Source organism: Desmodus rotundus, chromosome 7, assembly GCF_022682495.2.
Source record: "Desmodus rotundus isolate HL8 chromosome 7, HLdesRot8A.1, whole genome shotgun sequence".
In the NCBI taxonomy this organism is placed as follows: domain Eukaryota; kingdom Metazoa; phylum Chordata; class Mammalia; order Chiroptera; family Phyllostomidae; genus Desmodus; species Desmodus rotundus.
Window position 1 is genome coordinate 101,446,931 of NC_071393.1, and position 23,843 is coordinate 101,470,773.

Genomic DNA, 23,843 nt, shown 5'->3' on the forward strand with positions numbered 1-23,843 from the left:
CACTACGCATCACAACAACATGAATTAATTTCTCACAAACATAAAGCTGAGCAAAAGAGGCCACACACAAAATTACAATTCCTAAGCAAGCAAAATTAACCAATAGTGTCAGAAGTCAAAACATGGTGACCTTGCGGGGGATAGTGGATGGGGACACAAAGGAGGCTCCTGGGAGCAGATAATGTCCTGTTTCTTGATCTGGGCTCTGATTAATGGGTAAAATTTTACTGAGCTTATCATTTGCCCCTTCTGCTACATTCTACTCAACCAGCTGGTCCCTAAGGCCAGTCCATATTTGAGAGGAGAAGTACTGTCATGCTTTATCAACCTCACGATGAAGCATCACAAAGACACACTGCAGAAGGGCGGGTGGCATGAGTAAAATTGTTATAGAAAATACAGTTTATTCTGATTATAAAAGCAACAGCATTTTAAATTTGTAAGTAATGTTTTAAATAAATTTTATAATCTACTCTACTCATCCAGGGCAAATAGAACTCAGCATTATTGTGGAGTAAAGCCAAAACCTTAGGAAGGTAAAGAAAATAAAAGCAACTTCTATCATCTAAGAGAAAGGACAATAAAAGATAAGTTGTAAGTGATGAATGTGTGTGAAGGATAATGGGAGTTCTTTGTCTTATTCTTACAATGATTCTGTAAGTTGGAAATTATTTCAAATTAAAATTTAAAAATAGATAATAATAATAATTTTTAAAAAGAGCAACCAAAACACACAAGACCAAGAAGGATGGTCCAGTGTGGGTCACATGCATTCCCTGGACCAATAACTGACCGAGGTATGGGGTACATGAATACGTCGGTCCCAGAAACATGCCCAACAAGACCACATGAAATTGGAAGGGGGTGACTCCCCAAAGAGATAAACAATGGGAAAATAAAACACGTCTGCAGCAAATGTCATACACTGTATCTGGCAGTCATCACAAGAGAAATTCTTAAACTTCTTGTGTCAGGAATGAAGAAGCATGCTCTCTCCAAGTTGCATTTAACACTAAGATTCCAGTGTTCTCTTGTTCTCTACCTAACACATGTCAAATCCATTAGTATTAATATTAAAATGTTTTTAAATATAGATCTGTTGTGAAACATACATCCAAGTACAACTACTGATGGCTATCATGTTTCATTTCTCTTTGAGTATCTCTCAAAACACTCCTCTATGAACATGTGTTAACACTTTTTCGTCTGGCAGTTTGGATAAACCACCCACGTTGTTTTGACCACATACATTTCTGTTAACAGCTGTGAGTCCCACATCAAAAAATTAACTGAAGACTACAGGTAGGGCAGGCTGAACTTAAGCTCCCACTCCTCCTCTCAGGGAAGAATCTTGGAATTAGGGAGAAACCAGGTTACTATGATGCCATTTAACCAGAAGTCTCAATGAGAAGCCTTGTTAGTGCTTCTGTTATGTGGGACCCTTAATAATAAAGGGACCAAGCCAAGCAGATAAGAACGTTTTAGCATAATAAAGCCAAAACTCTTTGCAAGAATAGACAAAGTTATGTTATTAGAAGAAATATACATTTCTCTCACAGACCATGTAACAGAGGTGAGCAAACTTTTTCTGCAAAGGAGCAGACAGCAAATACTCAAATAGGCTTTGCAGGCCATACAGTCCCTGTTGCAACTACTCAGCTCTACCATTGTAGCACAGAAGCAGCTGCAGACAACACTTAAATAAATGAGTATGGCTGTGTTCCAATTAACCTTTACAAAAACAGGCCTGTGGTATTTGGTCCATGGGCCAAAGCTTGCCAACTGCTGGACCAAACTTAAAAAACAAAACAACAACAAAAAAAACCCTCCATCACCTAGGTGAGATGTGTTTGTCTTTGGGTAAAGAAAGAGCAAGCCTGGACACAGTCCTGTTGGAGAGAACAGAAGTTGAAATATTCCAGTTTACCCAGCCCTCTACGCCCTTCCTGCCATGGGACCAGAGCTCACTCTTCCTCTCCTCTGTGGAATCAGCAGAAGCTAGAGCAGACTGAGCTGTGCTCACATCCAGCTGAGGCCAGAAAGGCAGAATTTGCACAACACTCGAAGGTGCTGGGACTGAATTCTGAGGGGGGAGGTATGTTCTAAGGAAATGGCAGGGACACCTGGTGCTGAAGATTAAAGGGAGAAGTGGAGAGAAGGCAGGAGTTAGGAAGTGAGGGAGTATCGACATGCTGAAGCCCACCCAGAGAGCACCTGTTCCCATGTCATACAGAGATATGAATTACCTTACCTAGATTCCAGGTCCTAATCTTTCTTTGACCCCTCCCTTGAATGCTTCAGAAAAGAAACTCTGAAGCCTACCACAGGCCCTGCTTCACTTCCTACCACTCTCCACCTCACTCAGTCGGCTTCTCCCAAACAGACCTCCTTGCTGTTCCTTGAACACACCTAGTATATTCCTACCTCAGGGCCTTTGTACCTCCTTACTCTTCAGACAGATTGAAAGCTCTTCCCCTAAATATTCAAATGGTTCATTCTCTTCATTTGGGTGTTTCTCAAATGACGTCTCCTCAAAGATGTCGTCCTCGACTTTTCTGTCTAGAATGGCATCTCTTCATCAGGCTCCACTTATTTTAATTTTTCTTCACAGCACATACCACTGCCTATCTCCCCAACAGCACGTGAGTCGCATAAAGGCAGGGACTGTGCATAGTTCACTCCAGTATTCCAAGCACTTTGAATAGTACGGAGGACACAGATGGTACTCAATAAACATTTACTGAATAAATGGATGAATCAAGTCTGATATGTCTGTTATGGCTAATTTTGTGTCAACTTAGTTTGGCTATGGTGCCCAGATATTTTGTCAAGCATTATTCTGGATGTTTCTGGGAGGTGTTCTTGGATGGGATTAATATTTAACTGGCTGGACTTTGAATAAAGCAGACTCCCCTATATAATGGGGGTCGGCCTCATCCAATCAGCTGAAGGCATGAATAGAACAAAAAGGCAAGAGGGCATTTTGCACCAGACAGCCTTTGGACTTCATAGGCAACATCAGCTAGTCCTGGTTCTACAGCAGACTGACTGCCTTTGAACTCCAACCATCCTCTTTCCTGAGTCTCCAGCCCCTCAGCCTCCCTCACAGGATTTTGGACCCACCAAGCCTCCACAATCACGGAGGCCAATTCCTTAAAATAAACCTCTTTATGTATATATCCTATGGGTTCTGTTTCTCTGGAGAAAACTGCAGTTTCTAAGTCAAACTGTGCTGCATTCTTTACTAAGGAATTCTTCCTAATAACTGTATTAAGAAGAGTTGTTTTTCACAATGTGAGTCAGGGAGCTGAATCTTCTGCCTGTTTTTGTCAGGTCTGCAGGTAATATTGCCCCAGGTGACTTTCTTCCCCATGGCAAGCAAAATGGGCACTGGAGAATGGAGCAGAGAAAAATCAAACACATTTTTGAAAGATTATAGCTGATTATCTAAGAAATACTGGTGCTTGGAACCATCTGGAGACTTTTTATCTTTCCTTCATACAATATTATTTCATTCATATTTATTAACAGGAAGGTTGACCTACACTCTAACCTGTCTAGATCCTAGAATAGTAAAGAACATAAAATATCAAACATACGAGATATCTAGATTTTTAACTATCTCCATGGTATGTGTATAAGTAGATATGACAATAATGATAAAGTCTACGGGATGTGATGCGTTTTCATAAGATACTCCAGGGCAGGGCCCCGCCTTCCCACGCCATTCAAACAACTTCTTTTAAAGAAAAACAAAATTCCCTACCCTAATAGCACTTCGAAATCCTGCGATGAGGAAGTTCAGCTTCCCAGCGTTGCCAAAGCGCTGGGACTGCCTTTAAATGCTTTCTCAGAGCCCCGCTACCCGCCCCCTCCATCCTCCTAAAAGGCAGGAGGAAGGAGCCCTCCCAGCTAATCCGAGTTCAACAGGACCCTCCTCCCGCGCGTCTTTCAAAGGCCACCTAGGAACCAATGAGCGGTTAGAGGCCGAGCCAGGGCACCTGGGGGGCGGAGTAACAAAAAGGGCGAGAGTATGATTGGTTCCTAGAAGACGCCGAGCCCCACCTCACAAAAGGATATACCAATGAGCTGAGCGGAGGGGCGGGCTCGGCGCGGGGCTCATAGACTCTGGTGCAACCGGGAGAAGGTGGCCGGTCACGACGTGGGGCGGCCAGCGATGAAGCCGGTGAGTCGGGGTGAGGCCTCGGGGTGAGGCCTGTCTGAGCGAAGACACAGGGACATGAACGGCCTGGCTTCTGGTGTTGGCTCTTCCACTTACAGTCTAACCGATGCCAGTTTATTCTGGATCTCAGTTTTATTCTGCTCCCCAATTCTTGGGCCCGGGGACAGCCCGGGGCTGGTCGCGGAATGACTCGCGCAGTAACCGTCGTGGGTAGGGGAGGTGGCGCTTCCCGGGACCCGCGAGAGTGATGGCTGTGAAAGAATAGGGTCGATGGAGAACGGGGGGAAGATGGACATTTGCTGTGCGCGTCTTGCAGGCTGTGTGCTGTCGCTTGCGGAGTCTCCTAAGCCTCGCGACAGCCCTGCCAGAGAGGGCTTAGCCCCGTTTTACCAAGGAAACGGAGGCTTAGAGAGCTTAAGTGTTTCAGTGTATCGATCAGTCTGCTGGATACCCCAGCCCCAAAGGATGTACCGGGCTGCCCTGTGCCCCGTGGGGAGCAGCCCTTGCCGTGGGCGAGAAAATTTTCGTGAAAGACGATTGCCAACCTTCGCTTCTGGGTGTTGTCACCACTGTCGCCAACCCCCAGGGCCACCTGGCTCTGCGTGCCTTTCCCTGAAGTTCAGAATCCCTGGGTCTTGGCTAGTGGAAACGTCCAACTGTGTTAGGATTTGTAAACCTGTCTGAGAGAGCCTGAGAGAGTGAGCCACACAAATTGAAAATCTTGAATCATCAAAACTGCTTTAAAGAGAAAGAAAACAAAACAGATGTGAGAAACCAAAGTCCCACCTGACTCACGTCACCTACCTGAAGGGCCTTCTTCATTGGAGTTGAGTTGATAATCATAACACAGACAGATGCAAAGCAACTCAAATCCATAGCCTAATTTGGTTCCGTAATGTGATCTTGCAATAACAAACAAGACCATTATAGAATATAGCTTCAGAGCTAGAAAGGTCACTAGGTGATTACACTTACTAATCCTCATGTTATCGTGGGGAGAGACATCAGCTGTCCTTCCCTACTGATGGCCCCTTTCACCACTTGTCCCCCTGGGGACAAGTGAGTGATCTGATCAAGTTTCGGAGAAGCTGAACACAGGTAGCTCAACCCTTTCTTCCTTTCTCTCTGTAGAGAGTCCATTCTGGAGTGCTCTCTGCCACCCCGGAGCCCTGGGTTGTCATTGGCTGCCTATGACTGGGAAATCCAGTTCTGGAGTGAAGAAGCCCACCAGATCCCTGCTTTAAAGCCATATGACTCTCAGTAATAAAATTTACATATTGATCTCCATTTGCCTTTCCTGTGTCCAACTAAGGAGAAGAAAGGTGTATTTTTATTGGTCCTGTAAAACTCCAACAGTCTTCCATGTAGAAATGATGTCTACAGGATTAAGTTCCAACACCAAACTTCCTGAGTCTCTCTAGTCCAATGATTCACAAAGTTGAGGGCCAGTTATTGCACCTATACTCCTACCCCAACCAAACCACTGGGCTGCATGGGGGTTATTTTTTGATAAATGGGGTAGGTAAAATTACATCTCTCTCTAGCTTCATCTCTGCTCTGATGTCAGTTTCAAAATAAGCAAGTCCTTTCTCCTTTTGCCATAATAGCCTTAACTTCTTCCCTAACTGCCTAAAACCTCCTGCTCATCCCTCAAAACCCAGCTAATGCATCACCTCTGTGAAGCATTCTCCAGCTCCCTAAATAGTCATTCACCCCTTTTCTGCTCTAAACTGCATGGATTATACTTCCATTTTAGCACTTAAATTTTCCTCCTGTGATCTGTGCACACACGCATCTGTGTCTCCAACTATTCTGAAGGCAGGCTTTTTATTTATGGATCTTTGCTCTCCAGAACTTGGCAAATGAAGGTGCCCAGGAAATGTTTGTGAAGGGATGAATACATCTCACTGTATAGTTGTGGAAAACTGAGATCCAGAATAAACTGACATCCTTATACAGTAAATGGCAGAGCCAACACCAGAAGCCAGGTCTCTTGATTCCCAATCCAACTCTCTACTACACAGTGCTTAATTATTAATAGGATGGTAAAATTGCAATAATTTAGTATTGATATGGCTGATCTCTCTGATATTCCGGATTGAATAAATTGTAAATATGCATTCAGTGCGTGTTTAAGCAAAGGTCATTTATACTAAGACTATACATAAATATTTTTTACAGCTATTTAACATAACCGTTTTCTTTTGAAGCCTAGTTCATTGCAAACAAGTGAGTTCGACTCATCAGATGAAGAGCCTATTGAAGATGAACAGACTCCAATTCAGATATCATGGTATGTTAACATTTGTGACCAATGAAGAGCTAAAATATTTGATGTGTATGTCATAATCTTTGTAGCATGAAGAACATATTGAAAATATTTAATGATTCTCTCCTACTGTTTATATAATTCTAATCTTTACAGGATTGTCTAACACCATGGTTTATTTACTACCTATGATAGAATTAGCCTTTTTTGCAGGTGGGGGCATGGGGGGTCCTTTATACATTGAGAAAACCACAGTAGAAACAAGTAAGGAGTTGAGATTGGACTGGAACGATCTCCCATTTAATACCGAAACCTACTTACTCTTTTATGACCAAAGGTAAGCACGCTTACCAAACAGGGTATTTAATCGTTTTATCGTTTATCATTTAATCATTTATCATTTAGTCAAATCCCAGAACTGCTTTCCACAGTACTACATCTGTCAGCAGACCATTTAAGAAAAAAAACACATTACCATAGATACAATAACAAATACAAATGTCTCTATATAAAATCAAGTTCCAAATCTTGGCAGTGACTAATGGTTATACCAGATCCTCTACAACCAGCAACCAAATACTTTCTTTCTTGCTTGTAAATGTAATAATCTCCTTCTTCTTCTTCTTCTTTTTTTTTTTTTTTACACTGTACAACCCCCTTCAGTACTCACAGCCCACAGATAAGGAGGCTGGGCAGTGGTTCGAGGCTGCAAGTTACTCTGGCATGGGCAATAATCTCCTTTAAGAAAGCTGTTCCCTATTGTAGGAAGAGAAAAACAGTGTGTGTTGTCCCTGAAGTTTTTTATTCTGCCATCAAATAACAATTATCTTTCATTGCCCCTTCTAACTCCCCTTTTAAAATAAAAAATTCATGTAATTTTCAAAGTTAGGTGGTATTTATTTGTTTTTCCCTGTTTTCCTCTCAACTCATCTTCTATCTCACAAACAGGGTAAGCCTCTGCTTCCTTCGTCCCTGAGTACTGCAAACTGGGAAGATGGTTTCTAGAAATTATTTCATTTCATCTATTACAACAAAGAATGGGTGGCCTGGAATTTTTTATCATATGAAATTTGATCTGTTTAAGGAGGGCCGACGAAGAAATCTTAAAAACAGTAGAATGAATGCTGGGGTTGAAATCGTCAGATGGTCATTTTCCAGCTTGGTTACTAAGACCAAATATCTCAGGCGACTTAAGTACACTTTATACTAGCTGTAGGCATTCTAGTCTTGCCACTTTTTAGGACTTAAATTGTAACAAAGCAAATGATAAGTCTCTGTTTCGAAACTTCCCTTTTTGTGACCAATGCATTGATATTTAACTGTGAATTTTTGTTTCACGCCTACCATAAACCTTCAAAACACCCTTGTTCAGCGGCAAGCACACGTTTGTTTACATTGCATTTCCATTTATAATTTTTAAAAACTGAACTAAACAAAGTTTTATTCTTTTCAGGCTACCCCTGTCACCAGTGAATTGTTCTCAGTTTCTTGGTTTATGTGCTCTTCCAGGTGGGTAACACAATAGCTGGCTTCTTACTGGTATTTTTAACGGCTTTGTGTTTGTTTGGTCAGCTAACACATTATCCTCTGTATTGATTATTAGAATTTCATAGGCCATCAGCGTAGGCCATCACTTTTGGGAGCTCTTATGGTGGCCATAGATAAAGGAACATTGATCCACTCTTCAGCCCTTCCGGATCCACATTTACAGTTCTGTATTTCCGATTTACCTATCTTAATATAATTTAAATACTGAGTACCATGTGAGGCTGAGGACTGTAGCCAGGTACTTGTTATGGAAAGGACATGGAATAAAAAACCTTTATATTCGGAGTTTCTTCAGCTGGGATCGATAAATCCCTGGATTATATTCCTAAGAATATAAGAAATTGAAATTTACATTCAAAATAGAAATGAAACAGGTAAACATTCATATGGAATGACTTTCTAAAGTAGCTATATTGTGTTAAAGTATACTTGTTGTTATATGACCAAAAACTGACTTTTTCACTTATTTTATTACTACTTACAGGTTGTAAATTTAAAGATATTAGAAGAAATATCCACAAAGATACAGGTAGGTGTAAAATAATGATACTGTTGCGTGATACTAAAAACCTCAGATTTTCAAAATATTTTATTCTAGTTAGCCTGGAATTGTCAAGGCTACTAGTCCTACCAATGTCATTTGATAAGAATAAAAATGTAATATTGCTTGATTCTGACCAGTATAGATTTTTTTAAATTTTAAAATTTCTTCCTGGTTGTTTTAGACTATCAACTTGCTGATGTACTTCCTCTAATTTATTCCTTACCTACCAAAAAGGACTCAAAGCGGCTAATAGATTAGTTGACCCTTGCGGTATTTGTAAAGATTTTCTGATTTAGAAACACCCACCATGGTAGGAAGTTTCCATTTGGAGAACATTTCATGTAAATCACTGGTTCGAGAACCAATCTTACACATTTTGGAAAGCCCTATTTATTTAGGGTCTTCTATAAAAGGGGTTTCCAATATTTTACCAAACCTTTTGTTTTCCAGTGGAATCCAATACATAAACCACATGACAGTGTTTGATGCAGGGAGACCTGGAGTCTCCTTAAGCACAGTTACTGTGCTTCCTCCTCAGAGTCCTCTCCAGGAAACTTTGAAAAACAACTGTATAACTGAAATTTTCCAATGTAACAGTGTTATCTAGAGCATCCCTGGCCAGTAAGAAATATAATGGGATCCACAAATAGAAGCCATACATGCAACTTCACATTTTCTAGTTGTCACTTTAAAAAAGTAAAAACAGGTGAAATTAATAATATATGTTATTTAACCTAACATAGCCTAAATAGTATCATTTCAATGGGTGTTTATTATAAAACAAATTAGTGATGCGAGAGGTTTTTTGTATTTAATCTTTGAAATTAGATATGTATTTTTCACTTAGAAAACATCTCAATCTAGTCACATTTCACGTGCAAATCTAGAGGTTCTTGATCAAAGGCACTTTGTATAATACTTAAATAGCTAATGTCCTTGGATTTAGGAGGCAGGGAGGGAGAGGAGGCTCACATCAGCCAGAATTATTCATTCATTATGAACCAAATCCTCTATAGTGAATTTTGCCATAATGAAGTTCTGGTGTAGCCCTGGCTGGAGTGGTTCAGTGGGCTGAGTGGCCTGTGAACCAAAAATGGCTCAATTCCCAGAGGGGGAACATCCCTTCTCAAGAGTTTATGGTGAAATAGTAGGTGTTTTTAATTGCAAAAAAAAAATATTGTAAAATTTTTTTCAAGAACAGCAATATAATTAATTGACTCATCTTAAAATTCAGAAAAAGTATTTTGGTTTATAAAGTCAGGTTTAATTTTAATCACCTTTCATTTCAGATGTTTCTAAATCCTATTTTGTGCTTAGTGACTTGATTTTTACCCTAGTCAAAGACGCATCAATATTGTTGTAGATTACCAGTACATACTTTAAATTTACAGATTGTCATTTGTTATTTGTTTAGTTTGAGTTAAGAAATGCAACTCCATGTTCTCCCTCTTGACTGGAATTAAATTTGTGATGTTTTGTATGTGTGTGTCTGTATCTCGGTCTATTGGCAGAGGAACTAAAGAGCTATGGTATACAGGACATATTTGTTTTCTGCACCAGAGGGGAACTGTCCAAATACAGAGTTCCAAACCTTCTGACCCTCTACCAGCAGTATGGAATCATCACTCACCATCACCCAATCCCGGAGGGAGGGACTCCTGACATAGCCAGCTGCTGTGAAATAATGGAGGCGCTGACAATCTGCCTTAAAAATAACCGAAAAACCTTAATACAGTAAGTTCTCTTTTCTCCATACATTACATGAGAATGATGTAATGATGATCTCGTCAGAATGATGTCTCAGATTATATTCAGTTGTTACCTGCCTTTTGTTGCAAGCATCATAAAGAAAGAATGCATGAAAAGTACCAGCACCGTACCTGGTATGGAGCAAGCACTCAGAAATTTGCTGTTACTATTTTTGAAGAGTAAGGACAATAAATGCGTAGATTTGGAAATTTTTAGAATATAGAGTTACAGGCTTTATTCCTTTCCTTTTGTCTTAGACCTTTAGTTATAATTTTGGGACCCTCCCTCCTAAAAAAGGTGGGGCATTATTCTCATGTTAATGTCACTTATTGGTCAGCCTTTCAGTTGCTTCCAACAGCAAACAAGTCAATTTTTTTTTAATTGGCAGCAAAGAGCCCTAGCTCGTGTGGTTTAGTGGCTTGAGCACCGGCCTGCAAACCAAAAGGTCACCAGTTCAATTCCCAGTCAGTGCACATGCCTGGGTTGCCAGCTGTCCCCCATTTGGGGCATGCAAGAGGCAACCAATCTATGTTTCTCATGCACATCGAAGTTTCTCTGCATCTCTTTTTCCCTTCCTTCCCCTCTGTCTAAAAATAAATAAAATCTTTTTTAAAAATTGGCAGCAAAGATATCATCTCTAAGCAATGAGCAATCTTAAAAATATGACTTGAAAATTGTATTTGATGATATAAATTTGCTACCAGAATGAAAGAAGGACTCTCATCATTTGTCAGTGGTTCTACACAAGCTGCTGATACGAAAGTTTAAAACAGGCTGAGGGAAAAAATGAGGAGAGAAGGAAAAAGCAGCTTGGAGAAAAGGAGAAGAGAGTGACAACTGGCAGCAGACGGTGGCAAGGCAAAGATGAGAAGTGGCGCTATGGATAAGAACAGCAGAAGTGACACAGCAGGGAGGGCTGATCCTAGTCCTTCTATGGGCTAATTATATTTTTTGTATCCTAATAAGATGCTTCATTCTTTCTGGAACAAGATAGAATATTAAGTACTTTGATACCTCAAAAGCTCTAAAGTCCCTGAGCTCATCGCATTGAACTAGAAAGTATGAGGATTCTACCAAATAACCGCATAGTCTTAGGCCCCCTAGGACAAGGGCAAATTCAGCCAACTTCCCTTCCTCAACCTTGAGCTCAGCGGCCTCATGCCAGTAGTTCCTGTTCTGAAGGCAGACCAAACTAGTGCGGGGGTCCTTGAGGAAACACACCTGTTTGTGGTCAAACTCACCTCCCACGTACAGAGTACTATACCCCGCAGAGTAGAGAAGAAGGAACTAGAAGCCATCCTATGGTCCATATCTGAAAACTTTCTCTGGAGAAAAGCATCATCTCTCACTGCAAGCAATTACTAATTGCTTTACTAATTATAAAAGCAAACTTTTAGAATAGTGGTCTATGCTAATTTTTCTAAGTAAAATAGCATTAGATAATTAGATGTAGCTAATGAAAAATATTTTCCAATTTTTGGACCCATTTTTCAAACCAATTCTGAGATTTTTTTTCCCAACTAAATCTTGGAAAGAGGCTTCTACTGAAGTGTCCAGAGATCAAACTAACTCAGATTAGTGAAGCTTAACAAATCCCACTCTAACCGGTTCTAGCAAATCAGTGCTCTGATGTTGGAACCGAACACAGACAGGATAGAAAGGTGAATGGGCAGCCTTGCATGTAAAATGCTTCAGGCCCCCATAGATCTTTCCATCTGATGACTGGCATTTTTCTTTGTCCCAGACCTTTCAAAGGTGTTGAAGAACAACTACGACAAAGACAGTTTTCTATCCATTCTGCCACCCTGGAGTGCCACATTGCTAGACAGCTCTTGGGTTTACCCCCCAGAAACAGGGTCTGGTAATTTTCTGTCTTGTCCACTGATGCTGTCTCACTGGTTGTCCCTGGCCATTTTCATTATTTTATAAAGTCAGTGAACACTGCTTGCCTACCATGATATACCATCTCCTAGGGGTTTTGTAACAAAGTACCGCAGACTGGATAGCTTAAAACAACAGTTTATTTTCTCTCAGTTCTGGAGGCTACAAGCCCCATATCAAAATCAACGTCCACACTCGCTTGGAGAGTCTGAAAAGGACCCTTCCTTGCCTCTCGCTGGCTTCCGGTGGTGGCCCTCAGTCCTCGGCGGTGCTGGCCTGCAGCGGCATCACTGCAGTCCCCGCCTCTTCATCCCAGGATTCTCCCTGTGTTTGTGTCTGCGTGTGGTGTTTCCTCTCTTAAGGACCCTGTCAGATTAGATCAGGGCCCACCCCAACGACCTCATCTTACCTTGATTACTCCTACAAAGACCCTATTTCCAAGTAGGGTCACATTCACAGTACTAGGGATTAGGACTTCAGCAGTACTAGGGATTAGGACTTTTGGGGGACACAATTCACCCCATAACACCCACTGTATCCCAAACTGAATCCAAAACACACACCGTGAAGCACAGCCTCCACCCTCAAGGAACCCACAGCTAACAACACTACCACGTAAGGGCAACAGGACTCACACTAGGTGTGTGTGCGGCAGCACACGGGACAGCGGTGACTTCTGTCCCACGGCGCAAGGCCTTTGGGGCAATGAAATTTGAGCTGGGTTTTGAAGGATAAGTAGGAATCAGTCAGAAAGGAGGAAAGATAAGGGTAGCAGGAGGTGTAAAGTAGCATCCATCTTGCAGGAAGCCACGGCAGTGTTCTCTCTACCTTTCTACAGTAGACTCTCGTCTCTGAAACAGGCCTACTATCTGGGACACTGAGTAGAAAGAAGTTCGTGAATCCTCTAAAGTTCTGGTCCTCTGTCCCGCATCCTATCACAAACCATACCCACAGCTTCACCTACGATGCAGTGTAGTAAGTGATGTTCAGGATAGGTCACCAGCATCCAGGGAGGTTCAGCACACCCTCTAAGAAAGTTAGGAAGTGTGTACTCATTTTTCAGGGTCTTTGAAAATGACTTAAATAGTTTTGGTGCTTTCAAGGTTAATCTTCATCTTTTGGAAAGTTCAGTTATGCAGAATTGCTAATACCGTCGCAATGCTAACGTGAACTTCTTACTCTGTGCCAAGCTCTGGTCTGAGTCCTTCACAGATGTTACCTCACTCAGTCCTCACTGTTGCTGTCCCCATTTTACAGGTGAAAAGGCTGAGGCCCAGAGAAGCTAAATAACTTGCCTAGGTTCACGGATCTTATCAATGACAGATCTAGGATTCACCCTGGCAGTGGGGCCCTAGAGCCCGTGCTAACCCTCTGTGACACGCTACCTCCGTACTCTCTTTAGATGCATGAGGAGTTACTATACGGATGGCAATAAAACCATAACCACTAAGGTCTTATTCAGGCAGGAAGATAATCCAAGTGGCAGTCGGTAAAATAGTCTAAATTCTGTCTATTTAGTACTTATTACTAAGTTCCACCTCTCTGATGTAGATCCTCAAGTTTAAAGAGGTCACTAAATAGGCCTTGCCTACCTTGACCTTTAGAGGTGTTCGAATACCTAACAAGTAAGCACTTTGCTCTTCATAAATTCAAAAATACTAATCTTGGTGTGCAACGCATTGTGCCAGGCATTAGAGCTTGAAGTAGATGGCAGAAAGAACAAGTTTTTACTTGTGATTGTTGGGATGGAAAGAAAATATACAAATTCCAAAACTCTATTTCCCTTTCAGCTGTTACGGAGGAATTGGAAGATCTTGTCTTGGTAAGAAATGATTTTCATTATTCAGTTTTTTTTTTTTTAACTTCAAAGTACACAAACTCCTGTGTCTGGGCCATAGGCCCACTGTATGAAAATGAAACAAAACACAGCACAAGTCTGCTAAGACCCATTGGTTCATTTCAGATCCCAAACGCGGGGTCCCCTAGGAAGCTGAGGTGGGCCCAGGTGGTGCTCCAGCGTTGTTTGGGAGGATCTTCAAAACAAAATGTGCAAGTCTTAGCACCTGCATTCTTGTGTTTTGTTTTTGTTTTGTCCTGTTACTCCTAGGCAGGTGTTACCCTGCCAGTGACTTCTAAATGATATCCATTGGTAACGTAAGTGTGAAAGCCAGAGTTAATTACCATGTGTTAACTTTAAACTTTTTATAAATGTGTTAGGGAAAACAACAGGTAATGAAATGCCACACTGGAGTAACAGTGATTCCTTTCAGTTTTGAACAGTATGGAAATTAGAAACTTTTGTGTTTCCAAGAATGCTATCAAAATCAGAAGCCAACTCACAGAATGGAGAAAATATTTACAAACCATATATCTGATAAGGGACTCACCTAGAATATACAAAGAACTCTTGTAACTCAACAATAAGACAAACAGTCCAATTAAAAAAATCTGAATAGATATTTCTCCAAAAAGCCACACAATGAGATACCACTTAATGCCCATTGACAGGACGGCTGTTATTCAAAAGTGGATAATAAGCATCTGCTGGGACGTGGAGAAACTGGAACCCTCATACACTGCTGGTGGGAACACAGAACGCTGCAGCTGCTCTGGAAGACAGTCGGCAGCTCCTCAAACAGTTAAACACAGAGTTACCACATGGCCCAGCCGTGCCACTCCTAGGTACAGACCCAAGTGAAATAAAAGCATTTGTCCACACAAAAACCTATACATGAATGTTTATAGCAGCATTATTCCTAAAAGCCAAAAGATGGAAACAACCCACACGTCCATCCATTGAAAATAAACAATGTGTATCCACATGATGACCTGTTCATCCGCAAAAAGGAGAAGCGCTGACACAAGCCACAGTATGTGTGAATCTAGAACACATCACGCTGCGTGAAAGAAGCCAGTCACAAAGGCCCACATGTGATTCTGTTTATATAAAATGTCCAGAATAGGCAACTCCACGGAGACAGGAAGTAGATTCTTGGTTGCTTAGGGAGGGGTGATGGGATGGTAGGGGGATAAGAACAGGGTTCAGGGTTTCTTTTTGGAGGTGATGAAAATGCCCTACAACTAACTGACTTTGGTGACAGCGGCTCATATCTGAATCCACTGCAGTCCACTGACTTGTATACTTTAAATTGCATCCCTACGTGGTACATGAGTTACAGCTCAATAAAGCTATGCAACAAAAAACAAGAGAATGAAGCCAGTGTTAAACCTTCATAAAACCAGCCATTTAAAATCGTAATTTAAATGTCAAAAACACACACTATACCAAACTTCGTCTTCTGTACCCATGTGAGTCTAATTAAACATAAAATACCCCATCGTTATTTAATGATATACTCTTTTTCTGTCATGTTCTGTTAGTAGCCGCTTGTCTCCTACTCTATCTGTCTGACACGGTGTCACCGCAGCAAGCCATAGACAGCCTGAGAGACCTGCGAGGATCTGGGGCCATACAGACCATAAAGGTGAGGAGGCTGGCTGGCTGTGCAGGTGTGATGAGGGGCAACTGACACAAACACAGTGGAATTCAGCATTTCGGAGGAAGGAAAAAATTTCCCCTTCCCTCCTCTGGTTCTTTTTGGCTGGCTGAATAACCGAATCAGTGGGAGACAGATTGACAAGAGAAAATCAAATTTAATTTCACGCACATGAGAACTACACATACATGAGTCAGAGGCCCCATATGCATGAGAGATTCAGAGACGAATGGAAAATGACACATATATTCTGAGCGGGGGATGAGGTAAGGCACCTTGGGGCTTCAGAAGGTCACTGCGGGGAGAACACGCATTCAGTGGTCAGTAGTTTGCCCGGCCATATAGATGGGTTATCATCAACAATGTCTCACTGTGGGCAAGGCCCCTAATTCAGATCCATCTAGATAGTTTGGGTGGAGGGGTGGGTGGCAGAAGTTTCTGTTGAGCCCACTGGGTCTCATTTGCCTTCAGCTCAAAATCATCCATGTACCGCTGATGCAGATCTTAGGGTGGCTGGTCCTGAACCCCTTATATCATCAAAAGGACAATGAAAATCCAAAGCATTCTATTTTTCATGTATCACCCATTTATATTTTAATTTTTTTAATTTGTATTTAGCCCTGGGTGGTGTGGCTCAGTGGATTTGAGCGCTGGCGGGCGAACCAAGAGGTCACTGGTTCAATTCCCGGTCGGGGCACATGCCTGGGTTGTGGGCCAATTCCCCAGTGGAGGGTGGCCACACATTGATGTTTCTCTTACTTTCTCCCTTCTCCTCTAAAAATACATAAAATCTTTAAAAACAATAAAATAAAATTTGTATTTAAATATAACCTGGATGTGTTGAAAAGCTCACAGATTACAAACAAAATAATGAAAAATTTGAACTTCCCACTTTACTTTTTCATGACCTGCAACTGTTCAGGGTTTGCCCATTCAGTTCTGGGAATGCATCCTCTCACTTGGAAAAATGAGATGGCTACTGCAAACTTAGGAATTTCTTGGTTAGATTTTTGCCCACAAAGCACTAATGAAGATCCCATTGTATCACCAAAACACTTAATAGACAAGTGGCTATAGTACAAAAAATGTACAGCAACACTAATTACCTTTCACTGTCCATAATCCAACTGGCATTTTCCACGTTGACTTTGCCCTTCTTTAAAAAGACTGTATTTTTAGAGAGAGGGAAAGGGAGAAAGAGAGAAACATCCATGTGCGAGAGACAGTTTCCTCTTGCAGGTCCCCAGTCAGGGGCCTGGCCCACAACCCAGGCATGTGCCCCAACCTTTTGGTTGCCAAAAGGTTGCCCGTTCAATTCATCTGACTAAGCCACACCAGTCAGGGCTGACTTTGCCCTTCAAAAAACACCGTGGTGGCAGTGCCCAAGGATATTGTATGTTAATCATGTTGCTGAGATGATTCCACAGCTTTTGCTTTATTTGTAGCTCTGTAAAGGTAAACTGGGGGCAGGCACTAAGGAATCCTGGCCTTTAGGCAGCTTCCTGAGCTAGACGGCCCCTCTTCCCAGGGTGCAAGTCTAACCAAGCAGAACGAATGTGAATTATAAGTGATAAATTCACCAAGCAGCCTGATTCTCAGTGCTCAAATAAGGCCGTTCACAAAACAGTCTATACAGGACCCACCTTACCGCACAGGCTCTGAAAACAGAGCTCCCTTTATCATGTTAAAGTCAAGCGGTGCTTCAAATTCAAGGTGTTAAGTCTTTGAAACAAAATACATGGTCAAACATATGTGTATATGTATATAGGTATATGCATGTTTTACACCTTTCATCTTGGAGAGAACTAAGCCCACATTAGTACGGGGTGTCAGTTTATCCCCAGTATTCTGTGGCAAACAGGCTATTCTTCAGTAATATATGCAATTTCAACTCCTCCGTAATGAGATGAAATGAAATAATTAGCAGAGTAAGAATACCCTCTAGAAAGCTATTAAAACCCTAAATAAATTTTTTCAAATTTAACTGTTAAGATTAATGATTTATAATATTAACTACTATGAAAATTATTCCAAATGGGTTGTCACCACAAAAATGCAAAAAAGGGCAAGGTGAGGGCATCTTCTATAAATTAAGAAATAGATTTTCTTGACTATACCACTGTTAATTATTACAGAAAGTGCCTTCTCCTCCATTCTTACTCCCCCCTCCCCAGGAAAATACACTAGCAAAAAAGAATGGCTTCATGTACTATTTTTAATCTTATTTGCTCCTGCCAGTGAAGGGAGAAAGGATTTTTACAGATTTATCAATCATTTGTTTGAAGCTACCGTCTGATTTTTAGATTTTTAAAGCAAGTTTTTCACACTTCATGTAGCTTTACTGAAACGCTTGCTTTACCCCCAAAGGATGTAGAGCTGTTCTTAGCAAATGGTTTTGACTGCTGATTCCTACAGCATTGTGGCTACTTTAGTAAGGAGTTTTCTACAATGTATTTCAATGTATCTTAATTTTTTTTTCAGCAATATAATTATCTTCATGAGTTCCGGGACAAACTAGCTACGTATCTGTCATCAAGAGATTCACTATCAAGATCTGTATCTAGATAAAAAGAATTTCAAACAGCATATATATGACCATGTCTGATACTTGAGTTCTCTTAACATAATTCGAACCAGTGTTACCAACTTGAATGTCAATGAGGATGTGCAGACATTCCTAAAGCTTTTATTGACAAATTTCACTGAGTCTCTTATCTCTTATAGGAGATACAAAAATTGTTTTTCCAATTTTCCTTTTTAGAAATGAAATGTAGGTCATGCTGAAAAAGCATATAAAAATATTTTATTGCATATTTTTATTATTTACCAAACTTTGACCTCATTTAATATTTGTAACTACTGGGTGGCATATAACATAGTATTGTGAAAACTGGTATAAGTACCCACGCTAAAATTATTTAAATAGCTTTCACCCTTTATTCCCCTCCAAAGCTGTCCCATCTTTCCTTCTTCATAGACATAGACAATTGTGAGGGGCCCTACGAATCGTCCAGCCACCTCCCTCCCAACACCGGGATCATCCCAACAGGTGTTTGTCCAGGATTTGCTTGGATGCCTTCAGAGACAAGGAATCCCTGGTTCAGACAGCTGCTCTGTTTTTAGAACATTATTTTTCCAACCTAGAAATTACACGGAATGAATTTGATCCTTTTCACATTTATTGCTTCAAGTATTTGTAGATTAACAATTTCCAATTCTCACTCCTTCACCTTACCTAATGCTACTGAACATTCTTTTCTCCTTAAATTCAACATTGAGCTACCAAAAGCAGTCATTTAGACTACAGACAAAGATCACACAATGAGTCAAAGCACCTGTTTTCAGATATCCGTGGTTTCAATGTCGTATGAGGTAGGTCCCTGGCTCTCTTGGATGCTGGAAATCACAAATGTGAGCCCGGGGTCACAGGCACTTACACACAAGACAAAGTAAATCTCTCCACATCAAAACTTAGTTTTTAAATAATCCTGTAATTACCAAAAGAAGCTTATTTTGTCTCATTCCTCTTGCTGCTTCTGAATTGCTTTATTTTCATTAGGGAGTATTTTTTTTATCATTTTTTAAAATCGTTATTCTAGTAGTTGTCCCAATTTTTCCCCCTTTGCCCTCCTCTACCCATCCCACTCCCTACCCCTACTCCCACAGTCAATCCCCACACTGTTTTCCATGTCTGTGGGTCATTCATTCATTCATGTTCTTTGTCCAGTCCCTTCCCCTTCTTTCCACCATTATCCCCCTCCTCCCTTCCCTTTGACCACTTTGTCTGCTCCATGTTTCCATGCCTGTGGATCTGTTTATTAGTTTATTTGTTCATCAGATTCCTCTTATAGATGAGATCATATGGTATTATTTGCTTTTCACTGACTGGCTTATTTCACTTAGCATAATATTCTCCAGTTCCATCCATTCTGTTGCAAAAGGTAGGAGTTCCTTCTTTCTTTCTGCTGCGTAGTATTCCAATTACTAACGCTGTTTGGGAACTTCAGACCAAAGATCCAGTATTTACCATAACATACAATCAATATTTTAGTACTCATATATGCACGGCTTCTAGAACTTAAGATTTTATAAGAATACTGAGGAGGATAGAAAAAAAAACACATTTCCACCAGTACCTGCATGTTTAATCTAGGGATTTCTTATCTAACATGACAAATGCCAAGTTCTAGCAAGAAAGTTATTTTTTTAAAGTAGAGGCTGTAATCATAGATTGACCTTCCTCATCATTTTGGTATTACAACCAACTACAATTTAAAAGTCACAGTATTCCATTGGACTTTAGGAAGTCACTGACATTGACATGACCAAACCTTGTATTAGCTTTTTTCCGATATACCGGTAAATGTATAGCTTGTTTGTGAACACTAAGAAAATGGAAGGAAAGTACTGGCATGGATTAATCAAATCCTTTATAATCAACTGAATATTCAAAGTACATACATCTTAATTTCCACTGCAAGTGCTAGTTAAGCCTTCCACATTTAAAATGCTTGACTAAAACACTTTAAGACCAAAGACAAGGAAAAATATCTATTATTCCATCATAGAGAAACATGGGATGGCATCACTCACAAATAACTGTCCAATTCAATTTAATAACATATAAATTCAACATTCTTAGAAAGTATCTTCTCTGCCTAGCCTGTGGGACCGCCCTCAAAACAACGGGAGAAGAGAAACAGACAGTCTCAAATCCCGGTCAAGCCGAAGTTAGCTGCTGAAATTAACACACGCATTAACCATTATCCATAAACTGCACAAGGAAACGTTTGAGAGGGTTTTTATTAAATATACAAAAGCAAAATAAGCCAAGCAAGCTCTGGGAAGATAGGACTACTTGAGAGCATCTTCTCTGGACAGTGGTACAGCCCCTTCAAGGTTCATGTAGATTTTAACCAACTGTGAGCACAAATGGCTAACTACATCCTGCTTCTCTGAGCAGGTTTAGGGTCCACCGTGTCATCGATCTGTTATTTAAGGACATTTTCTTCAGAATACACAAACGTGGTAACCAAAGAAATGCAAATGTTTTTAAAAAGCATTGTACAATAAAATTAACTTACTCATTCTTTTCCATGTCAAGGTATTTATTACTACATCTTCACTTCCATAATTTGCATTAATAAAATCAATGTAGGCTAAAACCTTCACTCTGATCCCACAGATTAATCACCTTACATGGTTGGTACCAAACAGAACAAGCAGCAGAGACATTTACTCCCTTTAAACATCTAGCTTTAGCAAAATTGTTCTAAGAAGCTATTCAACATACCCAGAAACAGAACCACATCTTTTCTCCTGGCGTCACCCCGGCGTGTTAGTTCAGAACCGTCTTCTGCGCTACATATTAGTATCAGAGACTCACTGGCTCAGAGCCACCGTCTGAGCCATAGTACCAGTGCCGCAGACTCATTAACTGCTAGGATGACTGCACATCGAAGACTGGTTTGAGCAAGAGAGATTGTTACAGTATTTGAGACTAACATTGCTAGTTCCCCAAAAGGATGAATATGAGTTATCTTATGACCAATGCTAGACATAGCATCACTATTTTTATCTCCCCCCTTTGAAAAGAATGTTGTTTTACATTATTTTCGCGGTCAGAATTTCTAATTTACAATTATACTGTACAACTGACTGAGATGCACGTTTGTGGGTGTTAAATCATATAGACAAGTAAACTTAGATACTTTTAAAATACAGGTCAGTATTTGAATGGGCTGGATCTCGCACAATGCTGTGATGTAGCCACACCTCAGACAAAAGCCCAGCACCCTGCGGGGAGTAAAACACATGCAGAGAGGTCATTATTTGCACCATGGCAGTAACAGTCCATGAACACTGATCATTAACAACTGAAGGGAGAGAGACATGTTACACCAAAGCAAATATTTTGCTAGTTTCCAAGTATATCTACATCTTTATTTTTACACAACTAGCTGATATTTTTTTCAAAAAAATGTTGAAGAGCAGAGAGAGCTCTTCTGCGAGCTATTAGTACGAGTGGTCCTCAAGATGAAAACCACTGAACAGGCTGTGAGACAGACACACCGCAGTCCGCCACATACTCCGTTGCTCTGTGCAAGGCCATTATCCGGGTATCTGAACCTGACTGGTCAGTCGGACTGACAGTTCGTGGTATGACCCATGTTGTTTCTCAAAAGCTTTAGTAACACCTAATACATGTCAGAAGTGGGTTGTCTGACCATTTCCTATCATCCTCCCTTCTCATGGAAAATAATTCAAATTTCAAACAAAGTAACAGTTTGTCTACAGCCTGGGAGCCGACTCTCCTCTACCCTCGGATAGCAGGTGAAGAAATCCATTAAGCACTGTGAAAATCATCAACCGTCATTAAAATTCAGATATCGACATTCAAATGCTTCTACCCCTGTAAATTTTTAGTACCAAAGGGACATATTGCCATGATAGAGTAGTATGACCAAACAGAATAGCTGCTAAATAACTGCATCTGTTATCTAAGATGTCTAACTGAGGAGAATCTAGAGTTCCCATAGAAACAAAGAGCCGTTGGTACAAACACAAACCACAATGTTACAGTAATGGTTTCTGAGAGCTGGAAATCTCTTAAAGATAAAAGCACTTGATATCAAAAGTAACTGTAACAAGAGGACAAAGAGAATATTAAATAAACAGCTGTCTGCAGAGGGACTTTAATATAAGCTAGAAAGGATTACAGCCCAGGCTACCTATGCCTCAGCTGGACCTACAGGAATAATACAAGTAAGGCCGTGGCTATCCAAAAACAGATTAATGGGGGTGGGGGACGCACATTAAATTCGGAGCAAAGAAAAGTCAATGGGATATTGTCAAATACAAATGTTTTGTTTCTGCTTTCTCTTGCAAGGGATTTAATTGCATAAAACACTAGAGAAGGGAAAGATGAGTAGATGAGACCAAGTACTCAATGTTCTAATCACTTATATACCTTATATCACTTATTTAAGAACTAAACCTACCACCACGATGGGTGAACCTATCTATCATCTTTGAGGAATTAGTAGACACTACATATCTAGTTATTTTTATTATTATATTTTTTATTGATTTGAGAGAGAGGATGGGGGAGAGAGAGAGAGAAATAGAAAAAGAAACATTGATTTGTTGTTTCACTTATTCATTAGCTGCTTCTCATGTGTGCCCTGACCAGGGACCAAACCCACAACCTTGGTGTATCAGGATGATGCTCGAACCAACTGAGCTATGTAGCCAGGGCTGACATACCTAATTTTTGAAGCATGAGAAGGTGGCTTCCACAAATTGCAAACAGTAAACCTGGCATTAATCCTGGATAATATTCTGAAATACATCATTAAAATGCGTGTTTGTTAAAACTTATAAGGTTGTGAAAATACTTTGACAGGATCATGAAAGCCCCAGGAGACCTACCTGGTGGAAAGACTTGGCAAGTCTCTCTCACGATCACAAGTAGTTGTGAACAAGAAAGAAAAAGCAGGAGTGGGCACGGATGTAATTAGGCGGATCAGAAATTGAATGACTGCTCCTGTTCAGAGCATGAACCTTCAGTGCCTCGCAAGAGCTCAGCAAGTACTCGGCTGCAGGAGCCGACCCACGGTCAGACCCAAGGTGCTCTCCAGACTATACAACACAAGGTCTTTAAAGCCTCTCTCATTATGAAATGGTGTGACTATTCCTACTCTCCTGGTTCTACATCCTCTTCTTCAATACACCCAAACCCAAAACAGTAGTGGCTACTCTCCCAAATGTAAGGAAGCATTTTTTCACTAACAGAGAGTGAACAGCATCTAATTCTCAGCGTCAGGGGTTCTCAGAGTAAGACTTCTACAAAGACATCCATAAACTCCCTTGATCATTATATGCAACTTCTGTGTACTGGTTTTCATTCTTTGATCCTTCGTCTACGAAACTTCTGAACTACTTACACTATTTTCAATTGCCTTAACTTTCTCATCTCAAATAAAGCACAAAAATGCTTATGAAAACATGCAAGCCCTAATTTACCTGCCTTACAAGAAGCAGCAGCAAAAATTAAGTCATTTTACCTTAAAACCTGCTGTTTCTAAAAGGAAAAAAAAAAAAGTAGAACATTTTTAGTGCCACAATTGTTTTACATTGGTACAAAAAATGACGATGTTCTGCCATCAATGG

The 23,843-nt window shown here is 40.6% G+C and overlaps 1 protein-coding gene and 1 pseudogene across 2 annotated transcripts; one reads left to right on the top strand and one right to left on the bottom strand.

Annotated features, from left to right (window-relative positions):
• Positions 1-4,117: 4,117 nt before the first annotated feature.
• Positions 4,118-18,368, top strand: CDKN3 (cyclin dependent kinase inhibitor 3). Of its 2 annotated transcripts, none has more exons than XM_024567741.3 (8): positions 4,118-4,186; positions 6,394-6,476; positions 7,906-7,961; positions 8,485-8,529; positions 10,056-10,278; positions 13,965-13,996; positions 15,556-15,659; positions 18,153-18,368. In XM_024567741.3, exons 1-8 carry the CDS (start codon positions 4,178-4,180, stop codon positions 18,237-18,239), a joined length of 639 nt encoding a protein of 212 aa, XP_024423509.1. In that variant the 5' UTR covers positions 4,118-4,177; the 3' UTR covers positions 18,240-18,368. The 2 variants fall into 2 exon arrangements, with proteins under 2 accessions (XP_024423509.1, XP_071078105.1); XM_071222004.1 differs by having other exon boundaries at positions 15,559-15,659.
• LOC112312098 (small nucleolar RNA SNORA42/SNORA80 family) lies at positions 7,096-7,202 on the bottom strand (annotated as a pseudogene).
• Positions 18,369-23,843: the final 5,475 nt, after the last annotated feature.